At 49.0% G+C, this 17,040-nt stretch overlaps 1 protein-coding gene across 2 annotated transcripts in view; it reads right to left on the minus strand.

Annotated features, from left to right (window-relative positions):
• OPA3 (outer mitochondrial membrane lipid metabolism regulator OPA3) overlaps nucleotides 1-13,720 on the minus strand; it is a 55,998-nt gene extending 42,278 nt beyond the window's left edge. For both annotated transcript variants that reach the window (NM_001361685.1, NM_001242408.2), the window contains 1 exon segment: nucleotides 13,492-13,720. In NM_001361685.1, coding sequence (NP_001348614.1) covers nucleotides 13,492-13,633 — 142 coding nt within the window. In that variant the 5' untranslated portion in view covers nucleotides 13,634-13,720.
• Between the last annotated feature and the right edge of the window lie 3,320 nt (nucleotides 13,721-17,040).

Genomic DNA, 17,040 nt, shown 5'->3' on the forward strand with positions numbered 1-17,040 from the left:
AATATAACCATACTATTATATGTTAGCGCTATACATGACTGCTAAATACTTTCATTTATTTATTTATTTACTTATTTTATTTTATTTTTTTGAGACAGGGTCTTGCTCTGTCGCCCAGGCTGGAGTGCAATGGTGCGATCTTGGCACACCGCAACCTCCACCTCCCGGGTTCAAGCGATACTCTTGCCTCAGTCTCCCAAGTAGCTGAGATTACAGGCATGCGCCACCATGCCCAGCTAATTTTTTGTATTTTTAGTAGAGACGGGGTTTCTCCATGTTGTTCAGGTTGGTCTTGAACTCCCCACCTCAGGGGATCCACCCGCCTTGGACTCGCAAAGTGCTGGGATTACAGGCATGAGCCACCGTGCCTGGCTGACTGCTAAATAATTTTACATACGTGTACACATGTGCATACATATATGCTAGGGAAGGAAACTCAGAAGTGTTTCCTTGATAGGAGAACATAATAATAAATGTTTGGAGGTCACCAGCAGCAGCCTGGCTGCCATATAATATAACTGATGTGACGCTCTGGTGATTATAAATAAACTCCAGCAAAGTGATTTTCAAACACTGGTGCGTGTGAGAATGTACTCTAGAGACTGCTAAAAATAAACACGTCCACCCCTTCCCTACGTCCACCAAATCAGGACCTGCAGGTAGCACTCCTGGGCATCTACTGGAAGCGCCCCAGAAAGCTCACTAGTTTTCCTCCATATTGTGCACCTTTCAGCTCCCCAATCCTCTTGGCAGTTGTGTTTAACCTGGTGGTTAGTTAGCCCTTCTATTGAGAGCTGAACACCAACTGTTGTAGCTGTCCTTTCTAGAAGTTTTGTTTAATTCTTTTTCCAGCTTCCTGGCAATTTTTCATTTTACTTGTGTTTTAATATCCTTCTCTTTTATCCTCTTAACAGATAAGCTTAGGTATTTTATATCCACATCTGATAATTCCACGTTTGCAGGCTGTGACCTGCCATGTTTTTCTGCTGGCTCTCGCTCATGGTGGCTGCTTTTTTCATGTGGTGTATATATATATATATACCAATATATATTGATATATATATATATTTTGTATTTTTAGTAGAGACGGGGTTTCTCCATGTTGGTCAGGTTGGTCTGATATATATATGAGAGATATATATCTCTCTCATATATATCGATATATGTATATATATATACACATATATACATATATGTATATATATCTCATATATATCGATATATATGATTATATATCTCATATAAATAAAAAATAAAAAAATATATAGTATATATATTGATATATATCTCATATATATCGACATATATGAGATATATATCAATATATATCTCATATATATCAACATATATGAGATTATCGATATATATCGATATATATCATGATATATGTATATCGATATATGATATATATCTTATATATCATATAATAATCACATATATCGAGATATATGATATATATCATATACGAGATATGAGATATATATCATATGATATATATATCATATATGGATATATATCATGATATATGTATATAAATATACGATATATATCATATATATCATAAATATATATATCAATATATATCATATATATCTATATGAGATATATATCTATATATCATACTATATATGATATATATAGATATATATCTATATATATCATACTATATATATAGATATATATCGAGAGATATATATATATATATATTTTTTTTTTTTTTACTGTGAGCTTGTATGTGCTGGAACTCTATCTGAAGGATTTCTCCAAGGCCTGGGCAGAGAGAGCACAGGCAGGAAGAGTTTATGTTTGCCCTTGCCAGGTGCTTAGACACAATTAGGTACCCCTAGGGGTTCATTCTCAGCCTGCAACTTCCAGGACCTTTCAAAGAGGCCCCAAGCCCACATGAGGGACAGTCAGTGGCTACAAATTCTCAGAGGAGAATGTATCAGTCTCTACCTAGGGCAAAGCTTGTGTGCCTTCAGAAGGAGGTTTTTTTCTAGTTCACCAGGTACCTTGCCAGAGATCTGGTTCTACACAAGGCTGTTGCCTGCCCAATTCCCCCACAGCATAGTCCCCATCCCCCAGGCCAAGTGATACGGTGTGGCTGTGTCCCCACCCAAATCTCATCTTATATTCACACGTCTCACTAAAAATACAAAAAATTAGCTGGGCATGGTGGCACATGCCTGTAATCTCAGCTACTCGGGAGGCTGAGACAGGAGAATCACTTGAACCCAGGAGGTGGAGGTTGCGGTGAGCTGAGATCACGCCATTGCACTCCGGCCTGGGCAACAAGAGCGAAACTCTGTCTCAAAAAATAAACAAATAAAATGAATAAATAAGTAAATAAACATGTACAGAGTACTTGAGGGCCAGGTACAGTTCTATGTTTTATGGATCTTAATATCCACATAACAACCCAATTACAAGCATAAAACTGAGGCCCAGAGAGGTTAAATAACTCTCCCTGGGGTCAGGCAGAAAGTGGCAGAGCGGGGACAGATAAGCAGGCAGCCTGGTTCGAGGCCACGCTGCAAACAGTAAACAGTAAACACTGTTTACTGAATGGTGCTGAGGGAACATCAGAACTATGAGGTTAAGTGCTATTCGGTACAGAAAGGCAGAGGGACTCATGCAGGACACACACCACGTAAACAGCAGGGCAAGGATCTGAGTGCACGAAGTCTTTATCTAGAAGCAGAGGTTTTGGCACTTGGGCAGTAATGACAAGAAGGGATTCCGGCTGGGTGCGGTGGCTCACGCCTGTAATCCCAGCACTTTGGGAGGCCACAGCGGGCGGATCACTTGAGGTCAGGAGTTGGAGACCAGCCTGACCAACATGGTGAAACCCCGTCTCTACTAAAAATACAAAAATTAGCTGGGCGTGGTGGCGGGCACCTGTAATCCCAGCTACTCAGGAAGGCAAAAGCCTGGGCAACAAAGTTAGACTCCATCTCAAAAAAAACAAAGGGGGCCGGGCGCAGTGGCTCACGCCTGTAATCCCAGCACTTTGGGAGGCTGAGGCGGGCGGATCACGAGGTCAGGAGATCGAGACCATCCTGGCTAACATGGTGAAACCCCGTCTCTACTAAAGATACAAAAAATATTAGCCGGGCGTGGTGGCGGGCGCCTGTAGTCCCAGCTACTCGGGAGGCTGAGAGGCAGGAGAATGGCGTGAACCCGGGAGGCGGAGCTTGCAATGAGCCAAAATCGTGCCACTGCACTCCAGCCTGGGCGACAGAGCAAGACTCTGTCTCAAAAAAAAAAACAAACGGATTCCATGTATACCCCCTGTAGCCTGTAGTAGCAACCAGATGGGCATGTCTCGGGCCAGGGCTCACCTATCCACTATCCTGCTGCATCCTCACAAGAATCCTGGGAGATAAGTTCTATTAGTATCCCAGTTGATAAATATGGAAATGGAGGCTCACAGAGGTCAAGCTGCCTGCTCAAAGTCACATGGCTAATAAGCGGCAGTGCCAAGATCCGAAGCCAAGAGTGCCTACTCTGTGGCAGACTGTGCCATCAGGGACCCCTTCGTATCACACCCTGTGCAGTTCTTTCCCACACTCACTGTGGTCTGTGCCTGGAGCTGCTTTGACCAATAGTGTGGTGGAAATGACGCTGGAAGATTCCAGGCCTTGCCCTTAAATAACCTGCAGCTTCTGCTTCTTCCCTCATGAAAATCTGGCTGTTGGGGAGTCCTGAGCAGCCATGTGAGATATTCAGCTACCCTGCAGGACAGACCACGTGGAGAAGAGAGGCCCAGAGGCTACACTGAGAGGGAACCAACTCCCCAGTCCCAGTGCCAGTTCCAGATGACTCCAGCCCAGCCACCTCCGCCTGCACCTGGATGAGAGCCCGCCAAGCAGCAACCAGCAAAAGAACTGTCCGGCTGAGCCCAGGCAAGCCACAAAGGTAACAGAAACTAAGACTGACTGGGTTTTTTGTTTGTTTGCCTTTTTGAGATAGGGTCTTGCTCTGTTGCCCAGGCTGGAGTGCTGTGGCACGATCTCGGTTCACTGCAGCCTCCACCTCTCTCAGGTTCAAGCGATTCTCCTGCCTCAGCCTCCCGAGAAGCTGGGACCACAGGTACCCGCTAAATTTTTGTATTTTTAGTAAAGAAAGGGTTTTGCCATGTTGCCCAGGCTAGTCGCGAACTCCTGGCCTGAAGTGATCCACCCACCTCAACCTCCCAAAGTGCTGAGATTACAGGCATGAGCCACTGCACCTGGCTAAGAGTTACTACGGTAAGCCACCAAGCTTTGGATCAGATGGCTATGTAGAAAAAGAAAACTGAAACCAAGTCCATGGCCTAAATTCATAAGAATGGCCACAGAGCTGAGCACTTCTGAAAAAATGACCTCAGCAACCTGAATGAATGATCGTGGTGTATCCGTTTCCCATGGCCACTATAACAAACTACCACAAATGCAGTGGCTTAAAACAGCACAAATTTATTATTATTATTATTATTTGAGACAGGGTCTTGCTCTGTCACCCAGGCTGGAGTGCAGGGGTGCGGTCACAGCTCACTGCAGCCTCATTCTCCTGGGCTCAAGCAATCCTGCCGCAGCCTCCTGAGTGGCTAAAACTATAGGCATGCATCACCATGCCCCACTAATTGTTTTTTATTTTTAGTAGAGACAAGGTCTCGCTTTGCTGCCCAGGCTGGTCTTGAACCCCTGGGTTCAAGTGATCCTCCTGCCTTGACCTTCTAAAGTGCTGGGATAACAGGCATGAACCACCGCACCTGCCCTAAATTTATTATTTTACAGTTCCAGAAGTCAGAAGTCTGAAATGGGGGCCAGTTGTGGTGGCTCACGCCTGTAATCCCAGCACTTTGGGAGGCCAAGGCAGGTGGATCACCTGAGGTCAGGAGTTGAAGACCAGCTGGCCAACATGGTGAAACCCCCGTCTCTACTGATAATACAAAAATTAGGGCATGCGCCTGTAATCCCAGCTATTCAGGAGGCCAAGGCAGGAGAATCGCTTGAAACCGGGATGCAGAGGTTGCAGGGAGCTGAGATCATGCCACTGTAATCCAGCCTGGGTGACCATGTGAGACCCCCTCTCAAAAAACAAAACAAAACAAAACAAAAAACTGGGCACAGTGGCTCACGCCTGTAATCCCAGCACTTTGGGAGGCCAAGGCAGGTGGATCACCTGAGGTCAGGAGTTCAAGACCAGCCTAGCCAACATGGTGAAACCCTATCTCTACTAAAAATACAAAAAATTAGCCAGGTGTGGTGGTGGGTGCCTGGTGGTGGGTGCCAGGTGTGGTGGTGGGTGCCAGGTGTGGTGGTGGGTGCTACTCAGGGGACTGAGGCAGGAGAATCGCTTGAATCCAGGAGGCAGAGATTGCAGTGAGTTGAGATCGTGCCACTGCACTGCAATCTGGGCAACAAGAATGAAACTCCATCACCCCCCACCCCAAAAAAATTCCAAAATGGCTTTCACTAGGCTAATCTCAAGGTGTCCGCAGGGCTGTGTTCCTTTCTGAAGTCTCCAGTGGAGAATCCATCTCCTCGGCTTTTCCAGCTTCCAGAGGCTGCCCGCATTCCTTGGCTCATGCCTCCCTTCCGCCATCTTCAAGGCCAGCGGGGCAGCATCCCTCAAATCATTCCCTCTCTTGCCTCCCTCTTTCCCTTATAAGGACCCCTGTGATCACACTGACCTGACCTGCATAATTCAGGATCATCTCCCCATCCCCAAATCCTTCATTTGATCACATTTGCAAAGTCACCTTTGCTGTGCATGGTAACATATTCAACAGGTTCTTGGGATAAGGATGTGGACATCTTTGGGGGACCAGTCACTCTACTGCCTACTGTGTGTGATAAACCAGAAAAAGGACCAGTGCACTCCAAAGGAATAAACACAGATGAGCTGGAATCTTCCCACTGCCCAGAGATATCTCACAGCCTCCCTGGGAGCACCAAAAGTGCACTTTGCAGGCATGGCCTCAACCTGCCTAACATCACCAACCTCCTTTACTTTTGGGTTAAAATAATTTAAACAAAGGAATTCTGTGTTTAAAAAGATCTTTGCCTCCCCAGCAGGGTGCATCATCGATGATTTATGCTTCTAGCATGTACTGTTCTTTCCTCAGGCAGCCACAGCTACTGCTCCAGGCTCTCCTGTGAGACAGCTGGGCGCAGCCTGCTGAGTCAAAAGTATCTCAGCCAAAGGTACAGATACTGGATTTGTTGGTCAGCTCAGGACGCCTGACCTGAGAGAAAGCAGGGCCGCCAGTGCACCCTGGGAAATTCCAATCACCATGGCTGGGGGCCACAGCAAAGGGCAATTAGCAGTGTGAAGACACTAATGATGTAATTAAAAGGTGTAAATGTAAGAAGCCAGTACATTGCAATATCTGGTAGCATCTCCAACTCGACCTGTCCCTAACTGAGCTCCAGGTCTTTCTGTCCAACCTGCCCCTCCTCCAGTCGGCTGTCTCACACCCAATCCATGGGAAATCCTGCTGGCTCTACCTTGTAAACAAATCTACTGGTTATTCATTACTAAGAGGAAAAGGAAAGGTTCTTGACATGGTTACACCTTAACCAAGCGATCCAAATTACCATCACAAATGACAGAACAAATAGACCTCAGGGGTCCCCTGAAGGGATGTCCTTAGGAGGCACCTCGAGTCTGTGGTGTTCCCGCCAAACATGTTCAACATGAATCCAATCAGGGGAAGCAATCAGGAGACTCCAGACATCGGGACACACTATCAATCAGAGGACTGGCTCCATGTCAATGTCAAAAAACAAGGGCAGGGATACTATTCTAGAGCAGGGTCAGAAAACTCTTCCTGTAAAGGGGCAGAGAGTAAATATTTTAGATTTTGAGGCCAGGTGTGGTGGCTCACGCCTGTAATCCTGAAACTGCCTTTGCAAAATTATGACTGACACAGTGAAAGAGATCTAACTTGACTGACTCCATCTTCCAACCTCCAAGCTGTCCTTGTTCATTCCTGAGTGAAGGCTGAACTAACTTTGGGAGAAACTTAGTTTATAGTTTAAACAAACATGGTAACAGCCCTTTCCCAAAGCAGACCTCCTTCTTGCCTGGTGACTAGATTGCCTTTGTAGGACTAACATTAGCCACAAGATTAGAAATTATGGTTTAGGAGTCATGCAGCTGGAGGATACAAGATTCTGACCCTCCCTAAACTGCTCCTAAGATCAGTGCTTGAGATATTTCACAGACCCTGCACTTGATGGATCAGCTGGCCCCACCCAGATCAATAAATTGGCTCATCTGATCTTGTGCCCGCCCTCCCCCTCCCCCACCGCCACCCAGGAACTAACCGAGCACAAGACATCTCTGACTCCCTATGATTTCATCTCTGACCAATCAGCACTCCTGGCTCACTGGCTTCCCCTCACCCACCAAGTTATCCTTAAAAACTCTGCTCCCCGGCCAGGCGTGGTGGCTCATGCCTGTAATCCCAGCACTTTGGGAGGCCAAGGCGGGCAGATCTCCTGACGTTGGGAGTTAGAGACCAGCCTGATCAACATGGAGAAACCCCATCTCTACTTAAAATACAAAATTAGCCGGGCGTGGTGGCGCATGCCTGTAATCCCAGCTACTCGGGAGGCTGAGGCAGGAGAATCACTTGAGCCCGGGAGGCGGAAGTTGTGGTGAGCCAAGATTACACCATTGCACTCCAGCCTGGGTATCGGAGTGCGACTCTGTCTCAAAAAAATAAAATAAAATAAAATAAAACAGAACTCTGATATTGTCCCTCTGCTGCACAGAACCCTCCAGTAAGTCCTGTTCCACTCAGAGTAAAGCCAAGGCATTTGCAGTGACCCACAGGCCCCATACAAACTGTCCCCCTTTCCCGTCATCAGTTTCCTCTGTCCTGTGTGCCAGGCACGCTCATGCCTCAGGTCCTGTGTGCAAGCGGGATCCTCTGGGCTGGAACGTTTCTTCCCCCAGATAGCAATGCTGCTCGTTCCCTCCCTCCTTTGCATATTTTCAGTGAGTTCTCCCTGATAATCCTATCTAGGCTTATAGCCTTCCTTTACATATTCCTTGTTCTACAACCCTGATTTTTTTCCTAGAGCAATTATTGCTATCTAATATACTTCATCTTTTAACTATTTTTTCAGATGGAATCTCACTCTGTCACCCAGGCTGGAGTGCAGTGGTGCAATCTTGGCTTACTGCAACCTCTGCCTCTTGGGTTCAAGTGATTCTCCTGCCTAAGCCTCCTAAGTAACTGGGATTACAGGTGCCTGCCACCACACCTGGCTAATTTTTGTATTTTTAGTAGAGATGGGGTTTCACCATGTTGCCCAGGCTGGTCTCAAACTCCTGACCTCAAGTGATGCACCAGCCTCAGCCTCCCAAAGTGCTGGGATTACAGGCATGAGCCACTGGGCCCAGCCAACTATTTATTTCATTTATTGTCTGGCTTCCTCCACAAGAATGTAAGGTACCTGAGGGCAAGATGTTTTGCTTTTTCCTGCCTGTTGTATCTATAACATCTACATGACAGCCATGACCCTATGCCAGGCACTGACTTAACATTTTATATCCATTTACTTAATCCTCACCACAACACAATAAATATTATTTACAGCATAATGCATACATAGTATATACACAAAATAATAATAATAATAGTATCTACCTCATCATAATTGGTGAGGACCCAGTGCCAGAGGCTGGAAGGTGCTGCAGACAAGCCGTGGCACAAAGTACAAGCCCAGTTAATGTGACCATTACATAATACCCAATGTACAGAATCGGGAATTGAAGCTAAGAGGGGCTAAATGACGTACCCAAAGTCACCAGTCTGGGTAGGGATTCAAACCTATGTCAGTCTGACTCCAGAAGCCATTTTCTTTCTTTCTTTTTTTTTTTTTTTTCTTGATATGGAGTCTCGCTCTGTCACCCAGGCTGGAGTGTAGTGGCACGATCTCGGCTCACTGCAACCTCCGCCTCCCATGTTCAAGTGATTCTTCTGCCTCAGCCTCCCGAGTAGCTGGGATTACAGGCGCGCGCCACCATGCCCAGCTAATTTTTGTATTTTTAGTAGAGAAGGGGTTTCACCATGTTGGTCAGGCAGGTCTTGAAATTTGACTTCGTGATCTGCCCACCTTGGCCTCCCAAAGTGCTGGGATTACAGGCGCGAGCCACTGCACCCGGCCTTTTTTTTTTTTTTGAGACAGAGTTTCACTCTTGTTGCCCAGGCTGGAGTGCAATGGCGTGATCTCGGCTCACTGCAACCTCCACCTCCTGGGTTCAAGCGATTCTCCTGCCTCAGCCTCCCGAGTAGCTGGGATTACAGGCATGCGCCACCACGTCTGGCTAATTTTGTATTTTTAGTAGAGACGGGGTTTCTCCATGTTGGTCAGGCTGGTCTCTAATTCCCGACCTCAGGTGATCCACCTGCCTCGGCCTCCCAAAGTGCTGGGATTATAGGTGGGAGGCACCGTGCCTGGCACAGAAGCCTATTTATTTATTTATTTATTTATTTATTGAGACAGAGTCTCGCTCTGTCGCCCAAGCTGGAGTGCAGTGGTGTGATCTTGGCTCACTGCAACCTCTGCCTCCCAGGTTCAGGCAATTCTCCTGCCTCAGCCTCCCAAGTAGCTGGGACTACAGGTGTGTGCCACCACACCTGCCTAATCTTGTATTTTGAGTAGAGACAGGGTTTCACCATGTTGGCCAGGCTGGTCTTGAACTCCTGACCTCATGATCCACCCACCTCCGCCTTCCAAAGTGCTGGGATTACAGGCATGAGCCACTGCGCCCAGCTCCAGAAGCCATTTTCTAAACCACAATGCTAAGAATGTCACAGTGTTTGGAAGACAGGCAGAGACGGGAAACAAACTGGGTCTAGGAATTCAGTGTCCACAGTTTCGCCTCTGGCACAAATCTCTGCGTATGACCTGAGCAATTAACTGCTGCCCTCAACGCCTCCATTTTCCCTTCTATAAACCAGAGGAAGTCATTCCTCTTTCCGGACATGGGGACAAAACAGTTGTGGGGGTCAAATGAGATGGCTAACAGGAAAGCACTTTGGTAACTGTGAAATCTAATACTTTCCCATTCTAAGAGCTGCAGCCCCAACAAAGACCCCACCAAACACCGAACAACCAAGAATTCCGGGCCCTGGAAAGCAAATTTTAAGCATCCAAACTTACAGAGGGGGAAAAAAAGTGCACTCCCTTAACCATGTGGGCTTTGTGTGTGCTCCTCCCTCTGCCCCAGTGCTTTCCTTACTCCTTGTCCTGGTGTTGTCCTCACCCTTCAGGTCCCAATTCAGATGTCTCCTCTGCCAGGAAGCCCTTCCTGAACCCCATGCCATGTCAGGTGCCCAGTGGGCTCCCCCATCTCAGCTCTGCCCACTGTTGTGGGATACGTCTGTCCCCCGCAGGACTAGGAATTCCTTGAGGGCACAGATTGGTGCTGGTTTGGTCCCTGCTGTTTCGCCAGCATTGCCAGCACAAGGCCTGGCACAGGGCAGAGGCTCACAAAATACCAGCTAAAGGAAGTAATGAATGGATGGAGGGATGAATGGTGTGTAACCGCCCAAGGGGTTCACCTTGCCCGCTGCCTAGACAGAGCTGATTCATCAAGAGAGGAGAACTGCAAGACAAAGAGTAATTCACGCAGAGTTGGCTGTGCGGGAGGGTTTTTTGTTTGTTTGTTTGAGATTGAGACAGTCTTGTTCTGTTGCCCAGACTGGAGGGCAGTGGTGCAATCTCGGATCACTGCAACCTCTACCTCCTAGGTTCAAGCAATTCTCCTGCCTCAGCCTCCTGAGTAGATGAGATTACAGATGTACGCCACCACACCCAGCTAATTTTTGTATTTTCAGTAGACACGGGTTTTCACCATGTTGGTCAGGCTGGTCTCGAACTCCTGACCTCATGATCCACCCACCTCGGCCTCCCAAAGTGCTGGAATTACAGACGTGAGCCACCGCGCCCCAGCCAGGAGTCTTACTATTACTCAAATCAGTCTCCCTGAGCATTCAGGGAGATTTTATTTTTATTTTATTTTATTTATTTTATTTTTTTGAGATGGATTTTCACTCTTTCGCCTGGGCTGGAGTGAAGTGACGCGATCTTGGCTCACTGCAACCTCCATCCCCGGGTTCAAGCGATTCTCATGCTCCAGCCTCCCGAGTAGCTGGGATTGTAGGCGCCCGCCACCAAGCCCGCCTAACTTTTGTATTTTTAGTAGAGACGGGGTTTCACCATGCTGGCCAGGCTGGTTGCAAACTCCTGACCTCAGGTGCTCCACCCCCCTCAGCCTTCCAAAGTGCTAGGATTACAGGCGCGAGCCAATGGGCCCAACTGGGGCAGAGTTTTCTTGTTTTTTGTTTTTGTTTTGAGACGGAGTCTCGCTCTGTCGCCCAGGCTGGAGTGTAGTGGTGCGATCTCGGTGGAGCAGAGTTTTTAAGGATAACTTGATGGGTGAGGGGAAGCCAGTGAGCCAGGAGTGCTGATTGGTCAGAGATGAAATCATAGGGAGTCGGAGCTGTCTTCTTGCGCTCAGTCAGTTCCTGGGTTGGGGGGCCACAAGATCAGATGGGCCAGTTTATTGATCTGAGTAAGGCCAGCTGATCCATCAAGTGCAGGGTCTGTGAAATATCTCAAGCACTGATCTTAGGAGCAGTTTAGGGAGGGTCAGAATCTTGTATCCTCCAGCTGCATGACTCCTAAACCATAATTTCTAATCTTGTGGCTAATGTTAGTCCTACAAAGGCAATCTAGTCGCCAGACAAGAAGGAGGTCTGCTTTGGGAAAGGGCTGTTACCATGTTTGTTTAAACTATAAACTACAAACTAAATCTCTCCCAAAGTTAGTTCAGCCTTTGCCCACGAATGAACAAGGATAGCTTGGAGGTTAGAAGCAAGATGGAGTAAGTTAACTTAGATCTCTTTCGCTGTGTCAGTCATAATTTTGCAAAGGCGGTTTCAGTGGTTCTCTGACCCAGCCAATGATGCTAAATTCCCTTATTTTATGTCCCACGTAGCACAACACAGATCACCTTTTTTTTTTTTTTTTGGAGACGGAGTCTTGCTCTGTCACCCAGGCTGGAGTACAGTGTTACGATCTCGGCTCACTGCAAGCTCCGCCTTCCGGGTTCACGCCATTCTCCTGCCTCAGCCTCCTGAGTAGCTGGGACCACAGGCGCCCGCCACCACGCCCGGCTAATTTTTTGTATTTTTAGTAGAGATGGGGTTTCACCGTGTTAGCCAGGATGGTCTCCATCTTCTGACCTCGTGATCTGCCCACCTCGGCCTCCCAAAGTGCTGGGATTACAGGCGTGAGCCACCGCGCCCGGCAAGATCACCTTTTTAAAGTAGTTTATATTTTGGGTGTTTACTATGCCCTTTATTTCTATTTATTATTTTTTGAGACAGTCTTGCTGTGTCGCCCAGGCTGGAGTGCAATGGCACAATCTAGGCTCACTGCAGCCTCCACCTACCAGGTTCAAGCGATTCCCCTGCCTCAGCCTCCCAAGTAGCTGGGATTACAGGTGTGCGCCACCACACCCAGCTAATTTTTGTATTTTTAGTACAGACCGGGTTTCACTATGTTGGCCAGGCTGGTCTCGAACTCCTGGCCTCATGTGATCCGCCCGCCTCGGCCTCCCAAAGTGCTGGTATTACAGGTGTGAGCCACCGCGCCGGACCTTACTATGCCCTTTAGATCTGAGCTCGGGCGGCCCCCTCTAGGCAGCCCTGCTGGCCTCAGGTCCCTGGGTCACCCAGTTCCTCTGAGCTCCGGGGCTCCCACTTTCCCGACCACTCTGGGTTGACAGTGATGGATCAGGAGTATATCTCCCAGTGCTGAGCAAAAAGGCCGCATAGTCTGTCAACCGAATGAAAGGACGGCGTATGAGCGCATTAATGAGTACACAGATGAATGTCCTCTCTGGCTCAAAGTCCTTTTCCGGATTCCCAGGCCATGTCTCCAGAACCCAGACTTCACCCCCGAACCATGCCCCTAATCCAGACTTATTGACTACAGTAAAACTGAGGCACGTCGACGTCCTAAACGGAGGATATACAAGCACCTCCTAGATCAGTGGGGAAACTGAGGCACACGGTGCCGCTTTTGAAATGAAGTTGCCCAAGGACGGCCGGGCAAAGGACCCCGTCCGGTTTCTCCTCAGCCCCTCCCCTAGCTCCTCTATCCTGGAAAGCCCCGTCCAAATTTCTCCCATCTCTCACACTATTGGTTTAACAGGGCATCAGTCTCCAAGCGCTCTCTTCCTTTATCGGCTGGCATTTCCTACTCGCGTGGTGGCGCCTTGACCCGCCCCTTACGCCCCGCCCCGCCCTCACTATTGGGCCACCCGTACACCCCTCTATCAGATACCCCCCACTATTGGCCACTGGACTTTGCCGGTTCGGGCTGTGATTGGTCGTAGACAGAAGTCCATCCCCTAAGCAACCACCTGACAGGCGTTGGAGAAAGGAAAAAGGTTGGAGGGAATTCGGGTCAGACTCACGTTGAGCCGGCGGGAGACAGATATAGGTCTTGAAGAACTCGCTTCGGCGGGCGGCCTCCTTAATACGGTTGGCAAGCGGCTTGCTGACCTGCCGGATGCCCAAGTATAGCAGCTTCGCCATAGGGAACGCGCCCACCACCATCTTGGCGGTTTCACAGGGCACGCGCAACCTTGCTGACTGGGCGGGGCGCCTCAACCTCTTCACTCCTCCCCCGCCCTCTCGTGGCCATGCGTGCGTCAGTACGTATGTACGTACGCTCGAGGGAAACTTCAGAGGCGCATCCTGACGTCACCCCGTCGACGCTGGCGTACCGACGTCCGTTCGCTGAATATGCAAATATACACGGAAGTGAGGCGGGTCAGGGGGCGGTGCCGTTAAACGGATGCTGGAAGGCGTGTGGATTCCCACGCCCGCCTTGGCCAACGTCACTGTACTCCTTCGTGATGTCACGTTCCGAGTTGGCGTCCCCACCCAAAGGAGGCTCTTAATTAGTCCTAATTAGTCCTATGAGCCCCAAATACACCTTCCTCTGCAAGCTAGGGCTCTCATTGGGATTAAGAGGAAGCCGCGCGGTCATACAGACTTTGGTTGGGATCCCAGCTCTGCCATTTCCTCGCTGTGTAATATTAGATGAGTGGCATAACCTCTCTGGACTTCAGTATTACCGTCTACCAAATGGGAATCCTAATAGCAGTTGCCTCTTTGGGTTGTTGTGAGGCTTCTATGCTAATCTTGAGTGTAAAACAGTGGACCATGGGAAGTGGTTAGAATGGTGCCATTCATATAGTTAAGCGCTCAGTAAATAGCCCTTCTTACTATACAGGTCATGATTGCATTATTATTGCTAACTCCAGCCTGAGGGTGCATTTCACCCCCAGAAGCAGCGAATCCAACCCCTTCCCAAGTAACTGACAAGGAAACTGAGGCCCAGAGCGGGGCAGGGGGTGGCACAAGGTTCCTGCAGAGGTTGATAGCCTGGCATCTTGGCCAATAAAACCATACCCGTTCTCAAGCAACCCAACTTCCTTCATTAGGAGGTAGGGTCCCCAGGGAGCTAGTTCAGAAATAAATTTAAGGACATGTCCCAGACTGTCCTTTCTTACCCAGCAGGGAGTAAAATCATATAAACAATGTCAGGAAGGGGTTGAGAGAAATTCCTGGATGATGGAGTGCTGATGGGTAATTGAGAGATTCTCGGAGGCAGAGGGACAGAAGAAAACAGGAACAGAGGACTGGCCGCCATGGCTCACGACTGTAATCCCAGCACTTTGGGAGGCTGAGGAGGGTGGATCACCTGAGGTCAGGAGTTTGAGAACAACCTGGCTAACATGGTGAAATCCCATCTCCACTAAAAAAAAAAAAAAAAAAAAATTTAGCCGGGCATGGTGGCGGGCACCTGTAATCCCAGGTACTCTGGAGGCTGAGGCAGGAGAATCGCTTGAACCTGGGAGGTAGAGGTTGCAGTGAGCCGAGATCACGCCGCTGCACTCCAGTCTTGGCGACAGAGCGAGACTCCGTCTCAAAAAAAAAAAAAAGAAAAGAAAAGAAAAGAAAACAGGAACAGAGAAGTGGTGTGTAGGAGGAAACATACATTCAGGACACAGAATCAGGGGGCTCTGGACTTCTTTGGTATCCAGTCTGACTCTCTGAGTGTCCTTTGTCAAGCTCCTGGCACTGAGGGACCTGCGTTTCCTCATCTCTACTGATGGTGCTGGTGTGTGTGTGAACCCTGATATTCTGAATTACTAAGAATGCCAGGATTCCATAAAAACAACCTTTTCCAGGGTCCCTTCCACACTGAAGGTATGCAGAAACTTGGGACTACCTAAGGTCCATCATCCACTTGGGACCAGCCCCCTTCCCATTTTACAGATCGTTTGAGCCTGGGAGGTTGAAGCTGTGGTGAGCCATGAGCTCCGCTGCACTCCAGCCTAGGCAACACAACAAGACCCTGTCTCAAAAAACATAAAATTTCTGTCCCCAGGCCGGGCGCAGTGGCTCACGCCTGTAATCCCAGCACTTTGGGAGGCACAGGTAGGCGGATCATGTGAGGTCAGGAGTTCGAGACAAGCCTGGCCAACACGATGAAACCCCATCTCTACTAAAAATACAAAAAATTAGCTGGGCGTGGTGGCGCTCACCTGTAATCCCAGCTACTCCAGAGGCTGAGACAGGAGAATCACTTGATCTCGGGAGGCGGAGGTTGTAGTGAGCCGAGATCGTGCCAATGAACTCCAGCCTGGGTGACAGAGCGAGGCTCTGTTTCAAAACACAACAAAAAAAATTGGCCGGGCGCGGTGGCTGACGCCTGTAATCCCAGCACTTTGGGAGGCTGAGGTGGGCAGATCATGAGGTCAGGAGATCGAGACCATCCTGGCTAACATGGTGAAACCCCGTCTCTACTAAAAAAATACAAAAAATTAACCGGGCGTGGTGGCAGGCGCCTGTAGTCCCAGCTACTCGGGAGGCTGAGGCAGGAGAATGGTGTGAACCCAGGAGGCGGAGCTTGCAGTGAGCCGAGATCACGCCACTGCACTCCAGCCTGGGCAACAGAGTGAGACTCCATCTCAAAAAAAAAAAAAATTGGCCAGGCATGGTGGCTCACGCCTGTAATCCCAGCACTTTGGGAGGCCGAGGCGGGTGGATCACCTGAGGTCAGGAGTTTGAGACCAGTCTGGCCAACATGGAGAAACCCCGTCTCTACTAAAAATACAAAATTAACAGAGCATGGTGGCACATGCCTGTAATTCCAGCTACTCGGGAGGCTGAGGCAGGAGAATTGCTTGAACCCAGGAGGCGGAAGTTGCGGTGAGCCGAGATCGCGCCATTGCACTCCAGCCTGGGCAACAAGAGCGAAACTCAGTCTCAAAAAAAAAAAAAAGAAAGAAAAAGAAAAATTCTGGCCCCATCATCTCCATTCCCATAGCTTTACAGCAGTGGGATGGGGTGGGAAGACTACTAGGCCTCCCAGATCCCAGGCCTCCCTCTCTTCTCCAGCCCTCCAGCCCACCAACACCAAAGCCCTGATTTCCGCCATCTCTGTGCTCCCTCCACCCTCCACCCCAGAAAAATCATTGAGTGCATTTTTTCCCCCTATTCCTCTCCTCCTTCTTCCTTTCTCTGAGAAGGGTTCCCGGGAAAGTCTTCTGGGAACCTCTGTGAAGGGAGAGGAGGGCCGGCGGGAGCGGGGGTGGTAGAAGGGTTGTGAGTGAATCGTCACACCTCAGGAGTCTGTTTACACACCGTAAGGAGGAAGAGGAGAGGAGACCTTCTCTGAAGGGTGAGGCCTTTTCAGAGCTGGGTGCTTCTTCCTGCTCTCCAGCCTGGTCATGGAACAGTGGCCATTCCTGGTGACCCCTGAGACCAGGGGAGGGAGGGCAGCCTTGGCCACCCTGGGGCGTGGGAACACAAGCAGAGATGGGGAGGGGAGAGGGAACCCAAGATGGCTCCAGCGCTGACTCACCAGCCATGGGACCTTGGACTGGTCGCCTGGCCTCTCTGGTGACCGCCCTAGACTAGGGCCTGGGATCCTTCCTGGAAGTTTTTTC

Source organism: Pan troglodytes, chromosome 20 (genome assembly GCF_028858775.2).
Source record: "Pan troglodytes isolate AG18354 chromosome 20, NHGRI_mPanTro3-v2.0_pri, whole genome shotgun sequence".
NCBI classification, from domain to species: Eukaryota; Metazoa; Chordata; class Mammalia; order Primates; family Hominidae; genus Pan; species Pan troglodytes.